The sequence below is a fragment of the Vanacampus margaritifer genome, chromosome 1 (assembly GCF_051991255.1).
Source record: "Vanacampus margaritifer isolate UIUO_Vmar chromosome 1, RoL_Vmar_1.0, whole genome shotgun sequence".
NCBI lineage: Eukaryota > Metazoa > Chordata > Actinopteri > Syngnathiformes > Syngnathidae > Vanacampus > Vanacampus margaritifer.
In genome coordinates, this window is record NC_135432.1 from 48,789,173 (window position 1) to 48,814,563 (window position 25,391).

General features: G+C 37.7%; 2 protein-coding genes across 3 annotated transcripts in view; both read right to left on the reverse strand.

The window, feature by feature from the left end:
* The window catches only part of tpo (thyroid peroxidase), a 38,410-nt gene extending 18,075 nt beyond the window's left edge, over positions 1–20,335 (reverse strand). Inside the window, exons 1-7 of the mRNA XM_077569698.1 lie at positions 20,230–20,335; positions 14,313–14,397; positions 14,043–14,203; positions 13,826–13,955; positions 13,092–13,221; positions 11,719–11,907; positions 8,220–8,705 (exon numbers count right to left, since the gene is read on the reverse strand). Coding sequence (XP_077425824.1) covers positions 8,220–8,705; positions 11,719–11,907; positions 13,092–13,221; positions 13,826–13,955; positions 14,043–14,203; positions 14,313–14,374 — 1,158 coding nt within the window. The 5' untranslated portion in view covers positions 14,375–14,397; positions 20,230–20,335. The remainder of the gene's footprint in view (positions 1–8,219; positions 8,706–11,718; positions 11,908–13,091; positions 13,222–13,825; positions 13,956–14,042; positions 14,204–14,312; positions 14,398–20,229) is intronic.
* A 1,318-nt stretch (positions 20,336–21,653) lies between these two features.
* Positions 21,654–25,391, reverse strand: part of sntg2 (syntrophin, gamma 2) — a 68,784-nt gene continuing 65,046 nt past the window's right edge. The window contains exons 15-17 of one of the 2 annotated variants that reach the window (XM_077569833.1): positions 23,990–24,082; positions 22,000–22,062; positions 21,654–21,808 (exon numbers count right to left, since the gene is read on the reverse strand). In XM_077569833.1, coding sequence (XP_077425959.1) covers positions 21,659–21,808; positions 22,000–22,062; positions 23,990–24,082 — 306 coding nt within the window. In that variant the 3' untranslated portion in view covers positions 21,654–21,658. Of the gene's footprint in view, positions 21,809–21,951; positions 22,063–23,989; positions 24,083–25,391 lie in introns of both variants that reach the window. The other variant, XM_077569750.1, reaches the window with a different exon arrangement.

Sequence of the window (25,391 nt, forward strand, 5' to 3'; positions counted from 1 at the left end):
ACCTATGTTCTATTCTGAATAAAATATTGAAACTTGGCACTTCCACATTATTGCATTCAGTTTTTATTCACAATTTGTAGTGTCCCAACTTTTGGGGAATTGGGTTTGTATATGAAAGATATTATAACATTTTTTATAACATTTCAATTCTTTATATTAACCTTGTCGAAATTTTTTGTGTCCTGTGCAGAGCAGATGGTGTTGATTATAATAATATAATCTGACCTTAAACTGGGTCATACTCCATCCATCCATCCATTTTCTTTACCGCTTGTCCTCACAAGGGTCGCGGGGGTTGCTGGAGCCTATCCCAGCTGGCTTCAGGCAGTAGGCGGGGTACACCCTGAACTGGTTGCCAGTCAATTGCAGGGCACACAGAGACAAACAATCATACTCACAATCACACCTATGGACAATTTGGAGTGTCCAATCAACCTGCCATGCATGTTTTTGGAATGTGGGAGGAAACCGGAGTACCCGGAGAAAACCCACGCAAGCAGGGGAGAACATGCAAACTCCACCCAGGAAGGCCGAAGCCCGGACTCGATCTCACGACTTCAGCACTGGGAGGCAGACGTGCTAACCAGTCAGCCACCGTGCCACCCTGGGTCATACTATTTAGTCTAAAAAAGTTCCTTCTCAGCGCTTTGTGCGAAAACATTTGGTCCTTGAGAACAGAATCTGTTTTGAACACCCACATCTGACTCTGATTTCGCCATCGCTCACGGAAAAGTACCAGAGAGTATGTTTTGTCTACAAATGAAAGAGAGGAGGTCTTTTTAACTATAAGAAACCGTTGTGCACGCGGAAGAGCCACATTTGACGCTCTGAATCCCACGATGTTTAAGTGATGATTAGAGGCAGTTATTTGTCCAGAGACTCTCTGTTTTTATTAAATCATTTTTGCAAAGATGTATTTTTCTTACATTAAATCTATCTTCATTTTTGGAACACGCAAAGAGGACAAAATTCAGTTTATTCCTCTTCAAAATGGTGACACCAGACGTAGTGACGTTTTACAGTGGGGCGTTCAAGGACGGGCAGAATTCCCCGGCCACATATTAATTACGGTACGTGGACACTTTATCCACGTTTTAGGAATTCTGTCTGTTTCAGAACGCTGCGGCTGATAAATTTGTCTTGCAAAATTATATTGAGGATGGAATTTGTGTAAGAAAAATAGTGAGAAATTTTGAAATCGTGTGTTTGGACGCGAAGTCCCAGATTTCGGATTTTACCACGGTGTTTGAACTGTACACGTGGTGACGTAGCATTGTATACGGAAATGCTGTCACGTTGTATTGTACGCGATCGCTCGGAAGTCAGTCTGGGAAGCATTTTGTTTTTATAATTTTGTTTTTACAGACGATAGATACGTAGATAATTGATTTGAAGTCCATGTATATGTGGTTAAGTTGTTGAAGTTGAGAGGAAGAACAGCTTGGATAGCATTTTGTTTTTACAAGCGTTGGATATTTGGATAATTGGTTTGAAGTCCATATATATGTGTTGAAGTTGAGGGGAAGTCAGCTTGAAAAGCATTTTGTCTTTACAAGAAAAGCATTTTGTTTTTACAAGCGATAGATTCTTGGGTAATTAGAAATGATCCTTGAATAAAATAAAGTCAGCGGATAGACACAGCAGAGAGTACGGCTGCTGTTATGTAATCGTGATAAGATATTTGCTCAATTTATGGAAGTCAGATTGACATAAAACGGACATAATACGCCGCTTTAAGATCAATCGATAGGTCTTTTGAATAATTGGTTATTAATATTCTTAGACAAGATATATTTGCTCAACTTGGGGAAGTCAGTTTGACATAAAGCACATTTGATACGCCGCTTTTAGATCATACGATAGGTCTATGAATATTCGTTATTAAAATTCTTAGACAAGACTGTTTAGCTGAGGAAAGCACAGTTATCCGGATTTTATATGTTTTGGTATGTCGCACAAAAGCGACATATCTTGTCTGTCCCTTGTAAGTGTTTGTTTGTATGCCGTCTTGTCCTGAAGAAGAAAAATCTGACGTCACGGTAAAATCTTAAAGTGACCGCGATGAAATAAGGTGTTGACTAATTCTGTTATAAGTGAGACGTCACTGCATTTATAAATATTAATACGACGTAACGTCAATATAATATAATGTAATATAATAAGCTATAAAATACGGGCAATAATTAATAGAAAGTATGGACACTATTTGAGAACTACAAAAATGGTTGGAGCCGAATGCCGCGTCATGAGGCGACAGGGAGTTGCGAGAGCATGCGCATCTGCGATCGGGGAAATGCCCACTAGACATATCCAGGGTTTGAAAAACTAATAAAATGGATATACGATTGCGGTGGAATAAATCTTATGGCGCCGTTATAAACTACGGTAAATTAATTTTATTAATGGGGGACGTTGAGGTTTGCGCCTCCGGGCGTTCAAAGTAAAATACGAGATATAAGAACGCGTTTACGAGTGGAATAAAAACGACACATAATCGTGTATTTTTAGATAAGATGATGATGAATAATGCTAGAATACTAGCTTTAGGTATTTTTGTGAAGTTATAACCATTTATATAACTTTAAATAATGACTTAAAATGTTGGGGCTACGGTACACTTTTATTCTGAAGGACTAAATGATTTGACCTGATTCCGCTAGACGGAATTAAAGCTTCCGGATTAAAATATTACCGTTGAATAATGACTTAAAATTTATTTAATATTGAACGACGGGACTTGATTATATTGTGGAAAAGGTTAGTTTATTCTAATAAGATATGGCATTTGTTCGATGGTTTTGGGGGCGGCAGTTTAACTTTGAATGTGCGTACACGGCGACCGCCCGTTAATAATGTTATGAGTGTATGTAATTTTTATATAGAGGAATGTCCCGGACGTAACTTTAAGAAAAGTGTATTAAATGATGATTAATGCTGTAATATTGACTTTCGATTGTTTCATACAAACAGCTCGTATGATTTTGAATTTACGTAATAAAGAATGAAACCGTTTAATAAGCGCTAAACGGGATAAATTAATTAGACGGTAAAATTACTAATAAGATTTTCACGCTAAAACGGCGAGCTTCAGGGTCTGCGTTAAATAATTAAGCGACATTGCATGAACTATTAGCGTAAATCTCCTAGCTGACCGCTAGGTGTCACCCTTTAATAAATTGATGACGTGAGGTCAATTTGAAAATTATAGTTGTTGTGACTCATTTTGACCACCAGATGTCCCCTTTTTTCAAATTAAAAATGCCAACAGCCATCAACCTTTGTAATGAGGTCAAATAAAATGTTTTTATAAAAGGTAATGTTAATTGTGTGATTGTTAATCTGCTTTTAAAGTTTAATGAGAAAATATATATTTAGTTTTTCTGGGATTGAATTAGATTAAATAGTTTAGTCTCTACTCTCCTATTTTAATAATAATAATAATAATAATAATAACTAAAAACGAATAATTTGAATAGCAACTAATGTGGAATAATTCTTTATATAGATGATTGTTTTTTCCCCTATAATTTTGTTTGTGCGCGAGAACATTGTTTAATAAATTTTAAATATCTTTTCAGAATCAGGAGACACACCCATTAAGGACACGGGATTCCCACCAAAGTGCCATATTCCGGTTCTGGGGATGAAGTAATGTGTTAATTATAATTTAAAAGGAGTTTTTTTTTCTTTTTTCTCCCATGTTTATAAATAGAAAAAATATTTTAATCTCTTTAATCTTTAATCTCTCCTGAATATATTTAACCTTTGAATTAGACATTTGAAGTCTCATTCCAGAATTGCAATACAATACCCTGGAAGATGGGACCGCTCCATGAGGAGACATTTGGGAGGATAACATTTTTGACATAATTTGAGGTGCTATGTAATTAAAAATAATAATTTGTGCTTTGATGTTTGACCAAAAAGCGGACTAGGCTTTTCTTGAAAACATTAATTGAAAACTACACACTTATTAACTGACTATATTTGTAAATTGTTAGAGTATATCTGTCCTATCTCATCCTAATTATTATTTATGAAGGTATGCAAAACATATTAAATTAAATATTGTAAACCATAACAAATATTGACATATAATTACCAATTATTTAAAATTGTAAACTTTCATTGTTTTAATTTTTATTTTTATTTTTTAAATTTAAGAAAAATTTCCTAAGATTTTTTATTTATTTTTTTAAATCTCTTTGAAATAAAGGAAGTTTTTGTTTTTAATATTTACTGACATGTTATAACCTAAATACTGTTGGGGCAGATTTTAATGTTTTCAGTCGAGTGAGGATTATTGGTCAGGGGTCATTATTTCAAAACAAAGTCAACGAGCGGGACACAGATCTCTTCAAAACAAAACTCCCACCAAGAAAGACCACCAGAGGGGCGTGATGCAGCCATCATCACAAAATATACCTGACTCCACCTGCTCGGCCATGCCACTAACTGATGGACAACGGAAGTTCCTAGCGCCACCTGATGCCACAATGACTGTGCCGTCATATACAAATGTGATAAAAGAAAACTGCTCCACTACCCAATGCACACAATGACTGCACCCTGAACTCACATGCAAAAGTCTTAAATGAAAAACTGCTCCAATGCTTCCTTAATGCATTCCTGCGTCCAGAACTGTCCTGTGCCTTGAGTTAGTGATACCAGACCATATGATGTGATACTGACTGTTTACACTGCACTCTATATTTTTTGACAGATATAAGGTGATAACATTTACAGTAAAACATTTCGTAAATATAACGAACTGATTGACAACACTGTATACACACAGATTTATTATATTTTGAAACTTTTGATGTCTATTCTGTTTTGATCTGATTTGTTTATCTCTGTCTATTTTAAAAACAGTCAGCTTTTTGGACAAACATCAACAAGGGGGACTAGCAAGCTTAATGGTAACATTAAAACTAAGGGCAACTTTATGTATTAATAATATTTGATGGATTGGCTGAAGACTGAAATTCTTTGTAAAATTCATTGGCTTAAGCTACAATATTTTTATAGTACAAAAGATAATACAGGTAAATTTCGTCTGGTTTCAGAAATTGAAAACAGCTAATGTGAATACAGATAAGATACAATTTATTTCAATTTATTATATTTTACTTTTTTTAAATTTGGTCTTCTAGTGTTTTCCCGAATTCTCTTTTGAAATTTAAATAGTTGCTTGGGACGCATTGTCGAATTTACTGGTTAAATGTAACATTTGCCCCTCTTTCTAAACAAAAAGCAAGCAAAATTTATTTACTGCAAAACTTTATATATTAGTCTGAAAAATTCTCTAAGCGATTTTTTCAGATGGGGGAATTATTGGTCGGTCTGGGTATATCGTTGCGAAGGACACAAACAGTCCATGATTGAATTAAATAAATATAAAATTAAAAGTTAATCTTAATGTGATAATTATAGATAGTCCGTGAGAATGAATTTTACAGGAGGACAATTGGGGATTTCCTTGACCATGGAGAAGGAGTAAGTTTTGGCAGAGACGGCGAAAATAAGGTGAATATGTTCCATTTCTATTTCTATTTTCCCCTGGGGCCCTGGGGTTAGATGTTATTTTTTGATTTTATTTGTTGACGAAAGTTGCATTTATTTAAGGGCTGGAAGCACATCCATGCTATATCTATAACAATAAATATTATAATAAAACATTCCAATAATTATTACATTCTGTAAACAAAATTGGCCTCGTCAGATTTTAACTGGCTAAAGATTTTCATTTTTTGCATTTAAGAATGTGCTTAGGTCATTAAAGTCAGCCAAAGGCTGGATCCTAATTGAATGTCACAACAAACAGAATTTTTTCCCACAGGACAGGCCTACAGAACTTTACTAACATTTACTAACTCCTAACTAATAACACTACCAAAATGCTCTTTCAAAAAGAAGGGATGTGAATAAATGTTTATTAGTGACTAATGAAAATATTTTGCACCCAGATGAGGTGATGAAAAGGTCAATCTAGTCCAGTCTACGGGGCACCTGGTTCCACATCTTGCCTATTAGACCAGCTGGAGGTCCGCCTTCTGCTCAAACCCCACCTTCAGGAGCCAGCCACCAGCGGGGGCCAACTGAGAAACCAGTCAACTGCTCCAGTGACTAGACGTGCCAGCTGAGAGGCCATTCAACTGCTTCCAGTTCCCACCAGACGACCTGAGGATTACCCAATGGAGAGAGGAGGAATGTGTCCCTTTTCCGGGGCGTTCCACAAAGAATGAGTCACACCTTGGGCCCGGTGATCATCTCTGGCAGTTGATGTGGGTTCTAAAAAGATGAAGGATCCATCCATCCATCCATTCCCTTGACCGCTTGTCCTCACAAGGATTGTGAGGGTACTGGAGCCTATCCCAACTGGCTTCGGGCAGTAGGCGGGGTGCAACCTGAACAGGTTGCCAGCCAATCGCAAAGCTGAAGGACTCGGTTTAAAAAAACAAACGCAAGAACGAAAACGGAACTGACAAACGTCAACAAAAACTTCCCTAGCCCAAACGACAACAAGTCTTCAATCGCGTCTCCAATTGCACATACATAATGACACTCTTTCTCATACTGACTTCTCATGCCAAATTGCTATCTCTGGGATCCCCCACCACAATTTTTAACATAATCACAACACATTGTCTTCATATATGATATGCTTATTTTACTGAAAGAAAAATCTTTTAATGAATTACATTGTTTTGACATATGACTGACCTCCTCTCCTGCTAAAAAGAATGTTTTTTTTTAATTTTTTTTATTCTACTGTTGCACCTGCCATTGCAATGACGCAAATCCCGCTGGAATCCTTTGCTAAAAATGTTTAAATATTTAGTTGTTGGGCTTTATTTAAAAAGCCCAAAGGGTGGACTGAAAGATATTATAACATTTTTAATAACATTTCAATTCTTTATATTAACCTTGTCGAAATTTTTTGTGTCCTGTGCAGAGCAGATGGTGTTGATTATAATAATATAATAATATAATCTGACCTTAAACTGGGTCATACTATTTAGTCTAAAAAAGTTCCTTCTCAGCGCTTTGTGCGAAAACACATTTGGTCCTTGAGAACAGAATCTGTTTTGAACACCCACATCTGACTCTGTTTTCGCCATCGCTCACAGAAAAGTACCAGAGAGTATGTTTTGTCTACAAATGAAAGAGAGGAGGTCTTTTTAACTATAAGAAACCGTTGTGCACGCGGAAGAGCCACATTTGACGCTCTGAATCCCACAATGTTTAAGTGATGATTAGAGGCAGTTATTTGTCCAGAGACTCTCTGTTTTTATTAAATCATTTTTGCAAAGGTGTATTTTTCTTACATTAAATCTATCTTCATTTTTGGAACACGTTAAGAGGACAAAATTAAATTATTCCTCTTCATATATCATTACTGCCCTGCCATTTTATTGTATTAAAAATCGAAAAATATTTAGGAGTAATTACTACTTTACCTCCACGACGTCATTTTGACTGCTCTATTTATTTCATTGTACATCTTTCGCGTTGCTGAGCCTGAGACCCGCGGGGTTGCGCTGCTGGGCTTCTGGAGTTGGCACCGTTGGGCTTCCGTAGCAACTACCATTCAGCGCGGAGGCATTTGACTTTGGATACAAGCTAGATCACCATGTTAAATAAAAAAAAAAAACTATACTAGAGAGGAGACTCTACACAGCTACATTCTGAGAAGCTGACAGAGAGTCTGACGAATCACGATGAGTGGTTGCTGGCTCGCTCGGCAGTTTCAGACAGCAAGTCCAAACAAGACCAGCCAACCCCCGCTAAAAGAAGCCGTGTACCGCTCCATTGGAAGTGGCGACGCAGCTCATGGAAGAGTAAAAGCTTATAGTTAAAAGTGGGCTCCTAGATGTGATCGAGTCATGACATTTTTGACAGTACAAGCCTGATAATCAAAATCAATACACCCATTTCCCACAGAAAAGCAAGAGAAGGGCTTTATTAGTTACTCAAAACAGCAAGTAATAACCATATTAGGCGATTACGTGAATGCAAGCAGTCAAAATGACTGCTCTGGGAGATCTAGTTGTTTTAGAATTCTAGTAGTGTTAGTGTTAGTGTTAAAAGACACTCAATTTTAGCATTATCAACTTTAAAGTAAATGAATGAAAACCAGTGTGAAAATGACGCCATGTCAGGACAGTTAATTCTCAACACCAATATTTTGCAATATGTGCATTAATTGACTGTACCTGGTGCTGAGCCCCAATGATCTTGCGTGTTTCTTCATATATGGTCTCGGCGTTCCAGTGACCATTGAGGAGTTGAAGTGTCTCTGCTATCAGATTGTGTTGCCTCAGCCACAGCATATGCAAACTGGTCAGAGGCAGACCCTCGTTGACGCGACTGTCTCCAGCACGGAAACATGCCAAATTTTCCTCCCCATGGAGACAGACTGATTGCAGAGATTCTTCAAAAGGTAGGAAGGGTCTTCCTTTGGGGTCCTTTAAGTACTCATTAACAGCGAGTTTCCCATTGAACCCGCAGAGGTCTCGCAGAAAGTTGTTGACTTTTGGACTCGAGCCATACACGACTGAAGCGTCAATGAAGGATGTGATGGCATTCATCTGCTGTTGCTGCAAGGCTTGCGAGATGTCAGGACCAAAGCCGTTGAAGCAGGCTGGTAAAGAACGGTTGAAAGGCATGCAGCTTGGTGTACCTGAGACGTTGTCATGTGCCTGTACAAAATAATGAAATTATAGGATGTGTTTTTTGGAAGTGGGCGGTAACATTGGAGTAGTTCGGACTTTTGATTTTCAGCGGGAATGTGTTGGTTTCAATGCTAGAGTTTGCATTTCTCACTGTGATGCAGAAGTTAGGCGAATGAACCACTGCACCTGGCATGTCAAACTTGTTTCATCCTCTTCGTATCTATGGTGGCGTTCAGGGGTGGGGGCGGGTTTTAACGGTGAAACCGCATGCATATGTCACTAGGAGGGTAACAGTATGCCAAAAACACTTTCCAATATGTATCTTAACTTATTCAAACCCAAACATGTATAATACTTTGTCCTGCACTCCCCAAAAACTTACTTATACTTTTTTTTATGGTTTTTTTTTAATGCAAGAGCATACAGAAAGCTTTGATACAGCTTCTGACATGAAGAGGTCGCTTAAAGCAATGGTAGTTATTTAGAAAAATGGCCAACAGGTGGCAGCAGAGTATAAGAGATCAGCCAGGGCCACGTTGCAACAAGCTATTTTTCTCAGTGTTTTCAACAGGTGATTGTGAATAATGATGAAACTTAGCTATTTTCTGATCCTAATTGTTGCAAAATGGAAACAGATACAAATATACTTTTTTCCTGATGAACAGACTCTAATGTTTATTTTGGTAGGTTCCATGTTTTTATAGCAGTAGAACAGAATATTTTGCAGACCTTGCAAAATCAGTCAAAATCCAGTAAAATAGCCGGGAGCGAAGGGGGTGGCTTCAGTGAAAATGGCTGGGAGTGAATTAGTTAATTGGTCATGATTTGGTTCACATTGGGAACAGCAAAGAGAAAAAAAATGCAAGCAGTATCTAGTTATCAACCCTGAAACAGTGACAGATTTAAAGGGGAAGTCAACCTTAAACATTTCTTGACAATAATATGTTATATGTGACCTCACTAGTCTAAACATGACATTCAGATTAATATTACATTTGTGGAATATGAGCTATGGGGCAAAATCCATCCGTTTCTATCCATCTCAGGGGGCAGCCATTTTGCTACTTGTTGACGACTGAAGATGATATCACAGTTGTTCAAGCAATGACCAATTTCAGCTCACCTGTTTTCTGAAACTGAGCTGTGATTGGTTGTTACCTGAGACCTCAGCAACTGTGATGTCATTTTCACTCAACAGCAAGTGGCAAAATGGCCGCCTTCTGATATGGATAAAAACTGCTGGATTTTGATGCTGACTCATATTCCTCTAACGCATTATTGACCAGAATACCGTATTTAGACTAGTGGGGCTGCGTAGAACATCTTATAGAAATACATTTTTATGGAGTTGACTTGATGAACCATCTACAACTCAAAACTGTTCTTTTCTTTTTAGGAAAGTGCAGCATCTGTACCTTTTCTCTATGTGGGGAAATGAACTGCAGACAAAAGCAACAATTCGGACAGAAGCAGACATTCCGTCAATATTGACACAAGGCCCATCAATGACAGCTGGCCGTTTTGGTGACGATTGATGAATGATGGCAAACTGAAAAATTGATGGACCAAGCATTGCTGGGAGTGGGTTTTCGTTTGTCAATCTAATCGTCAATCCGTCAATAACGGACTACCTAATTTGCTGACAAATGACGGAAACTTTGACGGACGTGCATTTCGCTGAAGAATGACAAATGACGGATAGCCGATTACAATGCGATTCGGCTTGCAATATAGATGGATTGACGAATGTGCCGTGTCTCAACTGTTGATGATTTACAAATGACGAACACACTCAAAATTCATTGATGTGCCCACCTCTGAGTTTGGGCAGTGTCAACAATAAGTTAACTATTCAGTATTCACCCTTGTAAGGGACATTTGGAGGCTATTTAATAATGAAGTATGAATTATGTCAACTGAGACTAAAACCCTACAGTGGAAATCTATTTTAAATGACGTGATCTTGCCAGCATGCGTTTACAAGTTAGAATAGCCAGAAAATTGCATTTAACTTAATATTTGCCTTCTTCAGCATACTGTACACTCAGGAACTCAAATTTAATGCTGAACAAGAGAGGCAATAAAGTATATGATGAAACATGATACACAGTAGTAGCTATACCGTGTTCCAGATTATGACGCTAATGCTGTTTTTAGTAATTCCCCCAAATAGTCAATGTGATTTACACAGAGTACAATATGGAATCAGTATTTACATTAGGTTCTAAAATAATCATTTGAAAAATCAATACTACCAAAGATGACATTTTTTCTTTTACTAAGCACGTCAGTTAAAAAAAAAAATCTAATAGGTTGTGGAACTGTGTAATAAACACATCATGTTTCTTTCATTACAGAGATAATTTGAAAAGGCTAAATAATTCAATGGTTAACGAAAAGCATCTGTGTCGATCAAGTTCCGTGTTAATATAGGATCCCTTATTTGATGTAACCTTAAATCTCTCATCCTTTCAAATTAAATAATTGCCTCGTTGAGCTGCTATCTGACTTGCATAACAATTACTGTAGTTGAAATGGTAAATTACAAACTCCACGCTTTGTGACTTCACTCCATTCCAAGACATTCGACCTTTTCATGCTTTTCATGATCCTTTAAATTAAACAATCCATATATACATAAAAATATGACTTGCTTGTATGCAATTTAAATTCCCTTCAATTAGTCTCATGTCAGAGTTAATAATCAAAACCTGTTCAGATTAATCTCACTTTTTAGACAGAATGCAAACAGCAGAGATGGCAAATCCAGGTCCAGAAAGTAAAGATCATGCCACAGTTTGGCTTTAGCCCTAGGTGCTAGCTCCCTAGCTAACTCCCATAGTGCTTGTTTACCTGCTAGGGAGCTAGCTAGTATCAATGGCTAAAGCCAAACTGTGACAGTGTTTTTACATTCTGGACCTGGATTTGCCACCTCTGGCAAACAGAATATGCAAAAACATCTACTGAAAATTGCTACAACTTAAGTCAGTAATTATTTGGAAGGCAAGTGCGGGAGAATGTTTGTTGTCTTGCAGTTTACCTGGATTGGGAAGCAGGGATGCACATTTTTACAGGAGTTGAGGCAGTCATCTCCAGGTTTCCCGGGGCTTTGAGGGGTCAAGGTTATGTCGTGGTCAATGTATTGGCCCCACTCCACAAGCATATGAGAGTAGGCATCATCTCCACACTTGATCGAGCTCTCCATGATCTTTTTGCTGACTTCCTTTGGCTGGTCAAATTTCACATAACATCTAGTCAGTACTTTCATTGAGAACAGAGATGAATGCTATGCTATGCTGTACGATTGAAACAGTGAGGCTAAAACATAACATTTTTATATCAAAGATGAACATAGAGCAAGACAGAGCCAGTGTTGAGCCATGCTTCTTCGGCCTTAAACCCGAAGGTGCAACAGGACCACGTTTGGTTAGCAAAGAGGGCTACATTTAGCCCTCTTTATTGTATTGATGTGGTCAATTCTGAAGTGCATTCAATATTGATGTTCATGTTCGTCTTCCCAGATACAGTCAGCTGTCTTTTTCTATGAACTAACATGTTCTATTAACATCAAAGAATTTAAAGTTGTGCTATAAAAACAGATACCAATGCAGGTCCAAACCAAAGCTTCAACCTCTACATTGAACCAAACCTGGAACTAAAAGCTGAAATGTTGCTCTCATGTCTCATGTCCATCTGTTTGTTCTGACAAGCCAAATGTTTTCAGGCTACAGCAAAAAGGAAGGGACTGGCCTCACTCTTCCATTACTGTTAGACAAGAGTGTATTCTTTGATGTTGCAAATTGTTGCAAATTTAATAACTAGATTAAATGATAAATAATAAGAATAAGAATAAATCTTATGTTATGTTCCAGAAAGTTCCTTGTCCCAAATGTCTCATTTCACCCAGTGGAGAGCAGCTGTAAACACATCATGTAATTTAAAAATATTAATAACAACATGCAAAATAAAATGCAAAGCATTCAACCATAAGTAACTTGCAAAAGTGAATGAATGATCTTCCATGCCAGTTAAGACTTGAACATAGTAAAAATGCTACTGGAGAAATGACAATTGGACTGCATGATGAGTGTACACATTAAAACTGACATTCAACGATAAATAAATAATAGCTATTCACTCGTGGAACAAAATGTTTTCAAGATAAATATACTGGATGTCTTTGAATGCACAGACCTATTCAAACAATCAGGACCTGTCACACAAAATTATGCTGCTTTGAAACTTGCTGTAAAACCGCCCTTAAAAAGAAATTGAAAGCTACATTAACTGGAGCATGCAGGTTACGCACAATTAGAATTTGAGTTACATTTTAATGTATGAAAAGTGCTACATTAATAACATTTGATTTGATTTAAATACTAAAAATGAATGTAGGTTTTTTCTTTAGATTACCATGGGAAGCTCAAATCCATTATAGAGCCTTCCTGCGTTCCAGCCTTTGGGTTGTCGCACTCCGTCTTCATATTGAGGTGGAAGCCACCTTACCAAAGGGATGTTGGCTGCTCCCCACAGATGATTGTGCCTGGCACAACAAACAAACGTGAAGATTGATTTGTGATGCACAACAGCAAGTATGCCTAATCTGCCTTGTTCAAACCCAAACACGTGTAAATGTTTTTGAATACTTTGTCCTTCACTCCCGAAAATGTATTTATACGTATGTTTAAATGTTTTTTGTTTTTATGCAAGAGCATACAAAAGGCTTTGATGCAGTTTCTGACATGAAGAGGTGGCTTAAAGAAGTGGCAGTTATTACAAAAAACGTCCAAAAGGTGGCAGCAGAGCATAAAAGATCAGCCACTGCCAAGTTGCAACAAGTTCTTTTTGACGGGAATGTGAAAATCGATGTAACTTAACTATATTCTAATGCAAATTGCTGCAAAAGGAAACATAAAATAAGAAATAAACTTTTTTCCTGATGAAAGAAGAGATTCCAATCTTTCTTTTGGTAGGTTCCATGTTTTTATAGCAATAGAACACAATATTCGTTGAGCCTTGCAGAATCAGTCAAAATTAAGTAAAACAGCCGGGAGCGAAGGGGGTTGCTTCAGTGAAAATGGCTGGGAGTAAATGAGTAATTGGTCTAAATGTTTTATATTTGTGTGGATCAAAGCAATGTAGAGTACCTGTTGTTGCACATGCCAGTTATGGAACGATACTTGCTGAGGTAACTATATTGGCAGATAGCTGCATGTGTTGGAGGTGGACATCCTGACAGCTCTGCCATCAGCTCCACATGCTCCCATGAAATCAAACCTTTGCAGAAAAATCAGCACAGAGGAAGTCCAAAGAGTAAATGTTGTCGCACCTGAAGTGCCTTTTTACTGTCAAAAGTGAGCCTACCTGTTGCTGTGCTATCCCTTTTATACCTCAGCTTCAGTTTTTTGTGAAGGCCTTCCAGAGTTGATTGAAAAAGCTCAGCAGCACGACCGATCTCGAGGGTCTCCGTCTCAGTTTGTCGACGAAATGTAAAACCACGAACGGAGGACGCGGGTGAACTTCGTCTATGCACACAAATGAAAAGAAAATGAAATGTGTCATTCTCAAAGGAGCAGGTATTTTTTTCACATAGAAATTGTGAAACATGATAGGATTCATTTGGCTTGTTGTTACCTTTGTCTGGTTTGAGAGGCTTTTTCATCAAGCGTTTGAAGACTTTCTTGATACGATGACATTATCAATTTTTGAATGGATGTCGCTGTAGGGAAGGCAAAACTTATTTTAGTATAGTAAATGAATTTGTCAGGAGACATGTAAAAAGCCTCCCATGTTCTGACTCCTTAGACAAATGAAATAATGAGACAATAAAAGGAATAGGTCATAATCCAAAGAATACCGCATCATGCAATAAACATGGTGAAGGCAGTATTATGGCATGTGAATGAATGACTGCTAATGGAACAGGCTCACTAGTGTTTTTTTTTTAAAAGATGCAACCATATGATATGAATCGATAGCTAATGAAATGTTCCTTTGAGCTGTGTGACTACCTTAAGGCTAAACTAGTTAGGGCAAATGGTCACGACATTTCATGTTTGCAAACAGCACAAACAAAAAATTAATTAAAAAAACAAAACAAGGACGCCTGTCATGCCTGCACAAGCTTTCCCAGAGTTAAATGGACAACTGCTCACATTATAACTCAATGGACCGCCACTGTTTGTTCCACGCAAGTTTTTTTTTTTTATTGGCCAAAGATTAAATGACACATGAACATAAAAACATGAATATAAAAAGTGGTCAGTTTCAAAATTAGAAGTTTGAACCTGAATTTGAAGTTTGAACCTGAATGTTTATATCGAACATGTAGTTGTTGTGAAGTGAAAAAAAGCTACAATATAAAATATTCTAAATGAAAACAAAATGAATAGCTAGTCCGAAAAGGAGTAAATAGAAGTCAAACTTGTTTAGACCCTACACCTAGCTTTACATTAGCAATATAATAATAATTTATCCATCCATCTTCAACAAAAAGTCTGCGTTCCCTGTTCACTAATAGGTCTTGAATTTGAAAAAATAAAATAATATAAATAAAAATCACATTTTATTTTTCAATTAACAGTGAATGTGTATAGGAAACTGTTGGGTTTCAGTACCTCCAACAAGGTTAAGAACCACTGGTCTACATTTAATGATCGTTTGCTCAAATCAAACCACATATGAAGCATGTTCAACTCTTTGTCTATTGTTTGCTGAAAGTGACTTCGATCATCACCTGAATAAAAATGATTGTGCCATCTGCAAAAAGTACCTCATTCATTATTTCTAGCACATTATAATTGTCATTGATTTGTTATAGTGAATACTTTGGGCGACAATACTGACCCCTAGAGGACACCACAAGTAATATTCGAGAATGATGAGCAAATGATTTGTCAATCCAATACCAATTTGATATAATTTAGTAATATGTCAAGATTAATAGTGTTTGATGTTTTTTTTTAATCAATGAATATCTCAACTAGATGTTTTTATTGTCTCTTTGCTTGATACTATTATTGCATGGTGTGTTGATTTTTTACCTCTGACTTTATATTGAATTTCTGAGAGTAAATTGCACTTTATTAAAAATGTTTCTAGTTAAAAATTTATCTAATCTATTGTTGACTCGTTTTTCAATTATTTTTAGGGGGAGAATTGTGGAAGTAATGAAACGGTTCTATAGTTTGTAAAATGGTATTTGCTGTCAGTTTTGTACATCGGAATTTTGATTTGGTTCGGAAATGTACCCGTCTGGAATGATAAATTAGTTATTTAATATAATGGTTTGGAAATCCCATTGATTAAAAGTGGAATGAATGGTTTTGTATTGTGTTCATTGGAAGACTTATTCATTTTTTGAAATAACATCTACCACGAAACGTGAGCTGTCAAAATTATCCGGACTGCTTGTTAGCATGGAGGAGCTAGCAGGCTAACCCTCCAGGTACACACATTTGCATAAGTAGAATTTATCTGGAAAAAAAGGAGGTAAAAGTATTTATTTAATTAAAAAGATATAAAGCATCATTTAAAACATGCACCGACAAACTCCCCCAAAAATTGTGTATTGTTACAAAGCAAAGCCTCCAGGAACTACTTCACAAAACACAAACAGCATTTATGAGGGGTGTGTATATTTTTTAATCAACTTGTGCCAATTTTTGACCACAGCAGAACCGCATTTCAATGCAGTAAACAAACCACAAGCAAAAAATGGGTGCCATGCTATGTTCAGTTAGTGTGCTGCTAAAAGATAAATACAAGAAATAATTCATCACAATAAATAAACAATATAGGATATGAATGTACTGGTAAAAAAAAAAGACTTACTGTTGAGCAAGTTGACTTCATCCGTTGACATAATTGTTGAAATAATGCAGAAAATGACGACCACGGCAAAATATAACCTCGCATAACAAGCCATTCTGTGTGGGCTAAAGTCAACAATAAAACTTGCTGCCCTTTTGCTGTTCCACTTTAGTTTAAGTTTGGTGTGTATACTTCATAACCTCCCCATGCGCGTGGCTGAATCCGAATCCAAAGCTTAAATAAACCATCCCACACTAGACTACTGTAGAGTGACTCAGAGATTCAATCTTGTCTTCTTTGGTTGGGGTTGAGATCTTAAATCACAATGTTCTCTTTAATCTGACAAGACGCAAACATATCACATTTGGAAACATACAGATATATTGTGGAAGCAACTATACTGATACTGATTGTCAAAGTGTCCAATAACAAATTATTTATGCCCTCTGTGCATCTGCATGGCTTCTCAAACATCAGGCGACCTGATTCTGTTTTCTTATGTTCTTCAATCATTTAATAGAAAACACAATTCAATTCTTTATTTTTTTTTTTCAATGAATGATTAGTGAGGATAAGCAGTTAAGAAAATGGATGGATGGATTTTAAAAATAATTTGTGACTCAAGTTCTGGTAAAATACTGTCAAAACCCTTATTTATTTATTTATTTTTAATCAAAGGCATTACTTAAGAACCAGTCTGATATGATTTAAAAGGTATAAATGTCTCACACTGTGAATCGTTAGAAATAAGAATAAACGGTTTCAGCCTTTGCTTGTAATAGGCCAGTAGCGTGAGTACACAGTACCAACACTTTTTATTTGAGGGAAATAGTTTGGGGGGGGGGGGGGTGCATCCGCCTCACAGTGGTTGTCAGTATGAATCCAGAATCAGATTGGATCAAAGTTTTGCAGTTGTATTATATTCTTAGAAAACATTTGAAAACTACTCTCAGAGTCATGTTTATGATGAAACTGCATAATGTTACACCATTTATTGCATTGCTTACAATAACTGAACAATAAGTTTGAAAACCACTGCAATAGCTCTGAAAAATTCTTACCAGGCCTTAATCTTTGTTGACTTTGATCAGAAGCCTGGGAAAATGCTTGATCCGATTGTCGGGACGTGTGTACCCTGCTTAGGTTATTTACATGGTTGGAGTGGAACTTAATGGTTTTAGTCTAACCGATCAGAAGGACGTAGCCTTATTCTGACATCCAGTTCAAGTTCTACGCTAAAACTTTTCAATTTGAGGACATCATAAAAACATTTGTATTGTTTGATTGGTTCATGGTCTTTTTTTCTTCCCAAAGCCTGCCTTTTTTCCTTACCTTTTTATGTCAGGACTATAAAATCTTACAAATAACTTTGAAAGTGTCAAATGTTCAGACTTTGCCCTTAAGTGTCTCTTCTGTCCGAGCAAATTTACGAGTTCTATTTCCCTGAAGGTCGAGGATAAATCTGACCAAAAACAGCTGTTGGTACCTTGTTATCTTTGTGAAAATATTATCAGCTCTGTACAGTGAAGTTGCAGGCATCCAAGCCCAGACATGAGCACATTTAAAAGTGACGTGGTGTTGGTTTAAAACTTGCATCGTGTTGCTCTCTGTGTGCGTAACACAAGCCCTTCAAGTGGCCCTGGATGCATCTTATCACCAATACTGCAGTTTGCGTTCAGGTTCCAGTGGAGTCGAGCGTGACCGTCATGGCCTGCTGACAGATGAGCATTGTACTTGAAATTCCCCCTTGAACTCTGCTGATGCAACTTCATGAAGCCGCTTGTGTCTGCTGTTTTGTTTACTCAGTGGCCTGGTTAAATTACTTCACTTTTTCTTCCTTAGGTAAGGCCCAGTTGCCTGCACACTCCACTCCATAAGAATTGGAACAGTGAGACTGTATTGCGCCTTAGTATCAAGCACTGTTTATATTCCACACATTTGACCACTGGGCGGCAGTGTGGGTCTGCGCTTGTTGATACATTCTTGTAGTTACATAGATATGTAGCGTAGCGTAGGAAGAGCATATGCCTGTAAGTATTGTTGGGATGTTTGTCTGTGTATATCCCTGCTGTGTTTTTGTGGGAATAGCTGTTCTTTGACTGATGAAAGTGCCGTGAATAGCGTGCTAATTAGCGTTAGCGGGTTAATGACGTATTCACCTGTGCATTAGCCTCGAGCTAACTGCGTTCGGTAGAAAAGCTAAACGAAATGTGTTTTGCATTTGCACGCTTACCATGTGTAATTTTTTTCATTTTGTGTGTCTAGTTTTATGGTTATCCTCAACTGGGGTTTAATAAACAGCTTGAAACCAGCATCACTGGACTTCTTTTTGAGGGATATAGATTCTTTCTTTCCATCTTACTCTTGAAAAGATCTTTCTCCCCAAGTTTTTTCCAGGTACTTCACTCCTGCCTATGAAGGTTATTGCTAATGTCATGAACAGTTGTTTTGTGGCCTTTCCTAACAAATATGTCAGTATGTTTCTTTCGTTATGCATTTTTGAAGGCATACCTTGCGCAAACGTTTCATTTACTCCACTTCGGAAGATAACGGCAAGTTATGGTCGCACAACAGATAGGCATTTAGCTGCATGTTCGGTCATAGTTTAGTAGTAGTTTGTTATTATTACTTTCTTTTTACTTCAATTTGCAAAACAAAGTAGCGAAAGTAAATGTCCACTCTAATTGGCTACTATCATACACATTTCTTTCTGCCACGTCTTATCAAGTGCTCACAGCTGGCCACCGTAATACCAAGATTCTTGATCATATAATAACCCAGCTCTACGTACTTATAACGCCCTTTGATGTGCCGCTTAAAAAACATACACACACACACACACACACAGTCTTCGTGGCCACGGCACCATTTTTTTTGTTTTTGAGAGAGCTCAGTATTGTTCATTCGGTAATTTTACCGATTCGACACGTCATCATCATTGCTCTCTCTCTTTTTTTTATTTTTAACAAAAAATATATATATATATTTTATATCTGCTTGAGTATGTTCTTGTGCGGGTGTGTGTGTGCATGTGTGCGTGCGTGTGAGTGTGTACTCATTAATTCACCTAAAACCAATTAAAAATCTCATACCGTTCACCCAAACCGAATACTTCAGAATCCAGCTAGAGTTGTGAGGTTGTCAGGAGAGCCGAGGAAGGATCAAAGAAAAGAAAGGAAAGTGAAATCCAGCACCGACCAGACATCACCTAGTACCCACCGGGTTACCAACCAGAGTCTTTCACCAACCCCAGAAACATCTAAATTCCAACAAATTAGGGAGACCTTAAGAGACCAAAGGAGAGACTGAGGAAAGGAAGGAAGGACAGATGAAGCAGAGTAAGATCCACAGACATCAGCCTCCACCGATTCAATGACCAGAGGAAGAAGCAGATTTTGTTTGAATTTCAATAGATGCTGGGGTGGTGGGTCTGGCATGCATGAAAACCTCCACCAAAGAGGGGAGCCGTTGACCCCGGCCAGGACAGAGCAAAACCCTCCAGGACCCCCCAGGCCACGGCAGCGCCAAGGCACAAACCCCGGGCCCCGCAGGGGCCACCGGCCGGAGAGCAAACCCAGGAGCCAGGAGCACCCCCCACCCCAACACGGCCCGCGCCCCCAGCCTAACGCAGCAGAACGGGGCACGGCAGATCCGCAACATAGACACATAAATGTAGATGACGCCCACAAACACAGAACACTTTGTCCCTTGTGATTTAATTTTTTTCCATTTCTGTTACCAAATAGGGCGGCACGGTGGAAGACTGGTTAGCACGTTCGCCTCCCAGTGCAGAGGACGTGAGATCGAGTCCGGGTTTCGGCCTTCCTGGGTGGAGTTTGCATGTTCTTCCCGTGCTTGCGTGGGTTTTCTCCGGGTACTCCGGTTTCCTCCGACATTCCAAAGACATGCATGTCAGGTTAATTGAACACTCAAAATTGTCCATAGGTGTGATTGTGAGTGTGGATGGTTGTTCGTCTCTGTGTGCCCTGCGATTGGCTGGCAACCAGTTCAGGGTGTGCCCGAAGCCAGCTGGGATAGGCCCCAGGGCCCCGCCGTTAAGAAAATGGATAGATGTTACCAAAAATACTTCTTTTTTTTGTTGTCAATTACACAGTATAATAAACAACATCATTGGTGTGGCTCTAGTCAGATATTTGTGCATAATGTATAGTAAAATAAATAAATAAAGATACAGAAGGACATACGGCCGAGTCCACTCAAGGTTTGCGTGACGCTAATCGGTATAAATGGAGCAATCCGTGAGTGTCTACTGCACAAAGCACATGCAGATGGGAAAATTCATTCCTAACTGCAGTGCCAACCAAATAGCGCCCCAATGTGCCTGTGGTTTTGCGTGTATTTATATGAGGTAATATGCATATATTTGGCAGATAAATTGGCCACCCATATGCATATGAGACTCATTGATAAACAGCATCTACTTCACTAACTAACACTAGCGCTAATTGCCACACGTCGTTTGAGTGACACAAATAATGTCTACTGGAAGATGGTGAAAACTTGGCGCTATCATTGGAAGTCTGTCCATGGCAGCTTTATGCAAAACTGAATTTTTTTGTGGGATTACAATTTCCACACTGAGACACCGTTGTTGTTTACCTCACACTTGTCTTGCAACCTATATGCTTTAGCCCCGATAGTTGTGAAGACCGCTTTTTTGCATATTTTAATATTATGAATATATCCTTCTATTGTATACTGTAGAACCTTTTGCCTCAATCGGGACAATTTCGCGCTTGTATTGCTCCAAAAACCTTAACTGCACATTCATTTCCATTGTAAATATCCAAAAGGATGTCGGACCCAGAAGTGTCAAATGAGGGGGCGGGGCTTTTGCTAATGGTCCATTAAGATGGTATTCTTGGTACAAATCCAGCATTGCCATGTGTGGTAAAACAGGAGCAAACTGCACTCAGCTGTCAAACCTTGTGGGCGTGTTTACTCCGGGCATATAATTAGAGCAATACCCTTGGTGAATAGCACAAACATGTGCATGCAAAGGATGCACTGCATTCTTAGTGGATTTGGCCCATAGTTGTTAACAAAATAAATCGTTTTGCATTTTTTTTTTTCCCGGTGTAGATGAAGAATAGCAATGCCAAGGGAGATGTTCTTACAGGAGATGTGTTGAAATTGTGCACAAACTACTATGATTCAGCCATGTCCTTTGTTATGTTCATGTAATTTCCAGCCAAGCTTTGATTGCATGTAAAGAGAGGGTCCATGGAGGCCACTTTGGCAGCAATAAAAGAGTGTATACAGTGCAGGACCACAGTTAGATTAGCAAACTCCATTTCCTAGAAAAAGGTCAAGGACAGAGATATGGATCAGTTTGTAAATAAAATAACATCCAAGGCTAAGCTACAATATTCCAACACATTACTGCTCAAATGTTGTCATTGCATGCGTACACCTTTCCGCATGCACACCATGTTAATACCTTCATGTCTATTTGCTTGCTTTCAGCATTCTTGAAAAGAAGTTTTACCCTGTTTTTTCCATCATCTGAGGATCCTTTCAGTTGGGAGAATTTATATCTCCATAGTAGCATCTATAAGAGAACAAAGGGATTAACAAAATTCAGCACATGCATTCCAACAATAAGCACCAATAACTTTTGTATGGAGCGAACTGGCTGTTCAAGGACAAGCAATTGTCGGTGAAACTAATAAAATAGATACAGTACAACCTCCAAATTTGAACACCTCATTTTATAGATACTGGAAACTAATAATTCAATATTCAATCATATGGGACAGATACTGCTAAAAAGTCTCATAAAAACTCCATGAAAATGAATCATCATCATCATCACAGGTTCCAAATACAGGTCCAGAAAGTAAAAATCCTGCCACAATTTGGCTTTAGCCTCCGGTGCTAGTTAACTAGCTTCCTAGCTAGCTCCCATGGTGCTCGTTTACCTGCTAGGGAGTGAAGGTATTATTTGATTACTATATTAAGTGTAATCTTTGCGTGTTCAAAAATAATTGAAAAATGAGATCTGATGAAGAAGCTTCTTTTGCAAAAGATTTATTTTAGGAGCTCCTAAAAGACACAAGACATGCTTACATTCAAAGGTGATGTTAAGCCTCGAGTGTGTCCATATGAAAAACACACAGTCGCTTTATAGAGGAAAAAAGCATACTCCTCCTCTGAGGCTGGACAAAGGGTTAGCAATTATAATAGACAGACAAGTGATTCATTGACATGTTTACTCCAGTCTTGTCCAGAGCCGGAAATATATGACTAGTCAGGTATGCGACCTAGACTCCCTAAGACCCACAGTGTTATCAACTTGAGAACATGCCTCCCATGTGCATTCCTATCTCACCAGCTGGAAGGGAGTGAAGTGTTATTCCTTACACTACAGTTATATGTCCAATATATTTCACACAAACATTATCACAGTTATATGGCATCTATATACTATAAGTAAATTCATAAACAGTAAAAATATGCATAGAAAATGTTAAATGTCTTCAGGAGTTAGCAAGCTGGCTAGCACTAGGGGCTAAAACCAAACTGCGGCAGGGTTTTTGACCTGGATTTGCCACTTCTGATCATCATCATGTTTAACCTCAAGCCAATGTCAGCAAAACTTGCGAACCTCACTAGAGTCAAGTTTAGCTTGCATTCATATTGGATAAACTCCCTCTATGATGTTTTGTTTTTCTTTGTTGTTGTTTTTGTTTTTGTTTTTGCTGCACATACTCAAAAGAAGAAGCAGCTTCAACAAGGAGTGTTGAGAAGAATGTACAAAAGAAAACTGGCATTCAAAGCTGTAAGACTCCAGGATGTCCCAGTGGAATTAGTGATATTTCATTGCCACACCAGTCGGGAAAAATACGACACTGGGCCAGGAGTTGAGCACCGCGAGCCTCGAGGATTAATGTGAAGAAGGAGCAATGAGTAAAGATGGAGACTGAAGAAAGGGAAAGTCCAGGCACTTGAATCAACTACTAGCATTAGCAGCTAGTAGCCTACTAATTTAGTTTAATAATGATATATGTGATGTGATTATGCTCCTTTAAAACACCTTTTTTTTCTTAATAGTGTTTTATTGTCCATCCATCCATTTTCCTAACCGCTTATTCCTCACAAAGACGCGGGGTTGCTGGAGCCTATCCTAGCTGGCTTCGGGCAGTAGACGAGGTACACCCTGAACTGGTTGCCAGCCAATCCAGGGTGTTTTATTGTTTTGTGGTTAATTTAGGAATTAGGAATTTTGCACATGTATTGCTGTCAAGGATGTCAAATCTTTGACTGTCTGTACAGTTGTTTGTTTACAAATTTCAACAGTTACAATTTACAAGTTTCAAGTTTAAACAGATACAATCAAGTTCCATGATTGCTTATGGGGATATTCATTTTGGAATCTGAACATATAATGTCACAGAGCGGATTGTTTTGTATATAATACATGTGATGATGAATAATTCACACAGAACCAGAATAACATCAAATCAGTCCTTACTTACATTTGAGGATTCGTCCAAACATGTAAAGCCTGAATCAAAATCTATGGTGAAGCACAGTGTATTCCCATGGTTGCTGCACATGTATCTTTTTGTCTGGTGGGAAAGAAGATAAGACAGTGATTAACATGCTGATACACACAAATCATACAGAAGAAATACAGATGATGAATCTAGGCCAGTCTTTGCGAAGGGGAGAGCTTCAGTGAAAATGGCTGGGAGTGAATGAGTTAAAATGATAAGGATTGTTATGAGGCAATCATTTTAATCAAGTGTGTTGGAGTCATCTAAAACATGCAGGACAGGGACCCTGTAGAAGCCGATAACGTAATAACAGCCCAAAACGTAATAACGACCCATAACGTAATAAATGTGTCCTTTAAAAATATATATATATATATATATACTGTATATATATATGCTCATAACGTTAATAATTGACCGATACAAGTTCTGAACCTATAAAATAATAACTTTTGGCCAATAATGTAATAACTTATTATATTATTAGGTGATTATTATGTTTTTGGCCTGGCAAACAAAAACATATTTGCAAATGAAATAACTGAGCCCATAATGTAATGTTACTTTATTTAACTTCTTATTTTTGGATATACAGTAATTGTAAAATTCTTTGTCTATCCATGTACAGTATGTATCAATTGACCTTGATGGTTAGCCTTATCTCTAGTCCCATCTGCTGCTCTCAAAATGTAGTGGAAGCACATTTACAAGACAATGGTGTATGAAACATACATGAAATGCCTGGCGTGTATGTACTGTAACTCACTTGCAGATATATATATACTTCTTGAATCATGGCTAATAATGGCATGACTTCAAGAGTAAACTCGCGATTAATCAAAAATGTTATGTCTCTTCTAAATGTACAATAAAATGTACAGTAAAATATTTTTTCTCAGTCTTCATACTGTTGGCATAAGAATGTTAAACTAATCGAAGTATGGCTGCATCTTTTAATCATTGATACGGTAATTTTATAATAAGTCATAAAATTGAATTAAAATGAAAAATATATACTGTAAAAAAAATGAGTGTGAAGTTTTTCTGCCACTAGATAGCATAATTGCATTTGTAAGATGTTGGTGAGTGCATTTTTCTTTTCATATTAAGAACTATTTAATCTTTAACATGTAGTAATTTGTGAAAATTCTGCACATTTCTAAAATTGTAAAACACAACTTGACCCCAGTCTCTACAAATATATGATTAAATGTATTACTGCAAAATTTTGACATGGATGTCTGCTGCGTTTCGACTGGAATTCCCCTAGTACCGGCTTTCCAAGTAAGGGGCGGTCATCAATTGCGCGTTAAAAAATTAGTGGAATTAAAGGACTTTAAATGTACTCAAAATTAACACAAATTTTGACACCCCCTAATTA